The 4,354-nt window shown below is 52.8% G+C and overlaps 1 protein-coding gene across 1 annotated transcript; it reads right to left on the bottom strand.

The window, feature by feature from the left end:
* Positions 1-743: 743 nt before the first annotated feature.
* On the bottom strand, positions 744-3,835 carry F4817DRAFT_860 (fungal-specific transcription factor domain-containing protein). Its single transcript, XM_049307973.1, has 2 exons — positions 3,317-3,835; positions 744-3,078 (listed from the first exon to the last, which is right to left on the bottom strand). The coding sequence occupies exons 1-2, from the start codon at positions 3,685-3,687 to the stop codon at positions 969-971; spliced, it is 2,481 nt and encodes an 826-aa protein (XP_049163753.1). The 5' UTR covers positions 3,688-3,835; the 3' UTR covers positions 744-968.
* Positions 3,836-4,354: the final 519 nt, after the last annotated feature.

Here is a 4,354-nt window from a genome sequence, read left to right as displayed (position 1 = left end):
TCAGACGAGGCTTTAAGTCTGGTACGCATCTAGTAGTATTGTTTATTCAGTTGACCTGGGCTGATACGGGCCAAATCTATCAAGCAACTGCATAGTAGACTCGCGATTATGATTCGCTGACCCGGACCCTTGACAACTTGGAACCTGACGAGGCCTCTCTCTACCTTGCCTGTAAGTACATACAAGCGGTACCACGGCGTTCACAAAGGAGGCCGAGGCCGCGGACAGCCAAGGGAGTGCATTAGTTCCTCAACGCGCCCGCGAATTATGTTTAGGACGTTGCCGTATACACGTAGGTATTATGCATGTGGGACTAGGGGAATCAAGCCTATTGTAACGCTGAGTATCTGCTACAATCCGTCGAATTAAGTTGCCTGCCCCCCGAACCGAAGCACGGCTATGAGGTATTAGCAACATTTCGCTTCTGACAGCCTTTCGATCCGAGCTCTTCCGGCCTAATGGATTCGCCCTAGGTTCGAGATGAGAGATGATGATGCTGGCTCTTGGGGGGCTGCCCATGTCATAGGCTGACCCCCTTAGGTCGTACGCATTCCAGAAAAGGGGGCAGAAAGGAAAAGTCTCAGTAGCGACGGTAAATAAAGTCTTGAATTGTTCTCATGTATTCGGGTACACCTTGGAAAGACTTGGATTTAGATAGAGTCGAAAATAATAGACCAAAATCGCATACTAAACCAAAAAAACCTAACACATGTCTACTAACACCTTGTCGAAAAATGGGTATTACCGTAGTGATGCAAAGAATGGTATATAAATACAGTCGTACAAATGCGTCACCGAACTTTTCAAGAGTACTCTCGTCTGAAAGGATAAACGGAGTATTCGTTCGTTCGTTCGTTCGTCAAATTCGTAGTCTCGTCGGGTATCGTCCGGCGGGTATTCTCCTCCGCGTTCTAGTGAAATCTTTTTTTTTTTCCTGCGAGAACGAGCTGGGACTTCCTTGGCTGCTATTAGATTATGTTCGCAATGCTGATCCTCTCCGTGCTACGGCTTCCCGACGCCGCTCCAGCAGTTGGGCTATTTCTACTGCTGCCGATTTCAACCGTGCCGCTCCCAAGTATATTCCCTGGTATGTTCGCTCCTTGTTCCACTTTGATCGGCGGAAGCGTTTGCGCTCGAGGCGCATAAGCCGTAGCTGGGCTCGCTGCCCCGGATGCTAGACCTCTAGTAAGTTCTATTAGGCTATCCCATCCCCCCCAGTCCTCCCTCTCGCTTGCGTTTAGGCCCGTTCGATTGTCCGGATGTGCTAGGCCACCTCCAGTAGTCGACGGAGGCATTGTCAATGGTACCTCGCGCTCCGCCCCGAACCAGACCCAGGCTGTTTCGGTGCTAGCTTGCATATCTGCACTCACGTATGTCAGGAGTTCCTCGTCTTTCAACAACGCATCTTGGACGGCTCTAAGATCGGGTAGAGCCACCTGCGGAGTGTAGCTAGGCGTAGCCGAACGTGGGAGGACAGCTAATAATTCACGTTGCTTGGCTTCTAGGATCTGCAGGAAGAATGATAAGAAGCGTCCGCAAGGAATGGTAACGTCTCGTCGCGCATCAATCGACTTGAGAGCTCTTAGACACGTGTATGCCAACTCGTAGTAGCCTGTGAGGAGTAGAAACAACGCAGAGCGGAATATGTGGGTTACTAGAAGGCTCGTAGCGGTATCTGCGAGAGTCGAGTTGATCCTGGCAATCAGGTTCGCCGTCTCTATCGCTGTCATCTTGCATTGCTGAATTGCGTCGCTTCGAGCTTCTATAGGGCAGCCCGGGGCAAGGTTGTGACGATGTAGAAGCAACCGAATACTAAGGAGGTACGCGAGGGGCATTAGTACGTGAGGAGCAACTAAAGAGGTATTATTTGCTTCGCATGATTCTGGAAACATCTTCTGGCAAGCGATAAAGTGGCTGTCAAACGTCGCTAGTCGCGGCGGCTCGATCACGGCGCTGGAGAAGGCTTCTCTTACGGCGGAGAAAGATCGTACCACATTGATTATGCCGTGTAGAAAGTGAGTTAGGGGTATGGCGTTTGGGGGATGCACGGGACCCTCAGTATGGAGGAAATGATCGTCGAACGGCTCGGGTAGGGCTACGTCGCAGTCGGCATCGTCGATCATGAAGGGGCGTCCAAGATCCATAGATAGCGTTCGATCGAGAGCGTATATTGCCCACCAAACCCGTCGCCTCATATCTGCCTCGACTCTAGAACGTACCCCGACCACTTCCAGGTGGAGGTCGAGGTCTTGCGCACTTCGTACGGCGCCGCCCAACCAAGTCCAAGCTGCCGACTTCAAATTCAGCTCGTTCAAGGCGAGCGAGACGAGAAACGACGTTCGGACGTTGTCCAGATCAAAGTTATCGTTCCAGGGATCTACCAAGCTTCGCGACGCCTCTAGAAGCTCGCTGGCATGTAGCGTCCTGTCCGGATACGGCTCGTTACTAAATAGGCTCCCTACAGCCAAAACCGCGAAGAACATAGAATGCCAAGAGACGGGAACCCGCTGTATATTAGTAGTGTTTTGGTATAGCTCCTCTACCTGATGCTGCAACGTCGGCCAATGAAGTATCGGCATCATGATGTGTGCCGCCCCATAGTACGTATGGAGAAGCTTGTCTACGGTAGCTCTAGGGGGTAACGGTGGTCTGGGAAGGTCGAACGCGACAACAGCCGTCGGTGGTTGTCGATACGCTGGTGGCGGCTTCAAGACGCCCCTCGAGAAGTTCCGGAAAGCCACCCTCGCTCGTGAGGGATCCTGAAGCGGAGGAGCCGCTCTTCTCCGCCTCCTAGGCTCGGAGTTTAAGTCCGGGAGAAACTGCTGCGATAGTTGCTCGGCACTTTCTGCGTCGACATCCATGTGCTCGCCCCGTTCGGCCAGCGTGCGCCTTAAATTACTATTCTCCCTCCGCACCCTCTCTATCTGCTTCTCGAGGTCTTGCACTTGTTTGATAGATGACATGCGCCGATTGGTCTCCTTGGTAAATTGGCATTTGACATTGCGGCTCGAGCATTCCGAGCAACTCGTCGTCTCTGTAGCGTCACACTTAACCTTTCTTTCCCGACAGGCATCGCAGCTTTACACGTGTACGGAACGCTGAGAAGCGAATATTGGGTTTTCTTACGCTTAAGGCGGTTAAAGAAAAACCAATACCCGCCCTCTCGAAGTTCCGTACGGAGAAGTCAGCATCAAATCTATTTTCCACGAAAAGGGGTGCCTAGCAATTATGTCGAACTCTCTCGTTTACGAGACTAGAACAAACACTAGAACAAACATAAAAATAAATAAAAAGAACGCTGCTACCGAACACATACCTCGGATCTTTCCTCCTTTGGCGGTAGGCGCGCTTCTGGGCCGAGACGTTCGCCGATAGCTGAGCGCTGGAAAGTCCCGGAGTGCTCGCCACCGACTCGGTTGGGGGCAACGAGTCCCGGCCCATCACCGAGGTTGCCGTCACCGGCGTATAGGGTTGAAATCCCGTCTGGGTTGCTGGAGGTAGTTGCGGAATACCTATGGGTTGCGGAGTCTGAGCGGCGTTAGACCTCACGTTCGAGCCCATCAAGTTCCCCAAAAGCTGCTGGACTTGCGGACGAGGTGAAGTTGCCGACGAGACCGAAGAAGAGTCATACGACCTTGTAGACGGGTTGGGGGAACGGGGAAATGGATTGTGCGACGAAGCTGCCATCGTTGGGAGGCTTACGGTTAAGCTGCTGACAGCTTGGTCGGGCGGAGTTCTCCTCGGATCGGGCTCTCCCCAGTCGGGCGGGTTTCTGGGGAGAGTTGCCGCTCAAGGAACATGCAGAGAGCTGTGCTGCAGTCGTCTCTTCGAGGACGGCCAAGTATTAGAACAGTTTCCAAGCACCATTCCACCGTGGTCCAGACCTGGGATGATGAACATACGGCGAGCGGTGGGTTTTCGACGAGAGAAGTCGACAAGAGCTAACTATCCTCGCACCGAGACCACAAGAGTTCGAGCCAGGTTCACGCAAAACCTTCTCTTTGTTCGTTCTCGATAAATCCTAGGAACCAGCTGCCCTTTGCGGTGTTGCAGCAGCGTTGTGTTACGAGACAAATTCGTTCAAGTTCTAGTCCCTCGCCTAGCTCGCATCCTCTGAGCATTCTACCACCCAACAGATCAGCTCCGGCGGGGGTCTCCCAAACTACACGGGACGGACGACCGGCTGGGAACAGAGTCTCGGAAGCGCTAGGGCTGTTGCGATCCAGCATCCAATACTGACTGCTATTCTCCGTGCGTTTGGAGGCTTTCGCCGGCATTCAATAGGATTGAGAAGGGGGTCGATTGCCTAAACGGGAAGGGTGAGCCTGCCGGTAGGCGACAATGATCATGTGCA

The sequence above is a fragment of the Daldinia loculata genome (assembly GCF_022478755.1).
Source record: "Daldinia loculata strain CBS 113971 unplaced genomic scaffold F4817scaffold_1, whole genome shotgun sequence".
In the NCBI taxonomy this organism is placed as follows: domain Eukaryota; kingdom Fungi; phylum Ascomycota; class Sordariomycetes; order Xylariales; family Hypoxylaceae; genus Daldinia; species Daldinia loculata.
The sequence above is the reverse complement of the archived record's forward strand: the minus strand, read 5'-3'. Positions and strand labels throughout refer to the sequence as shown.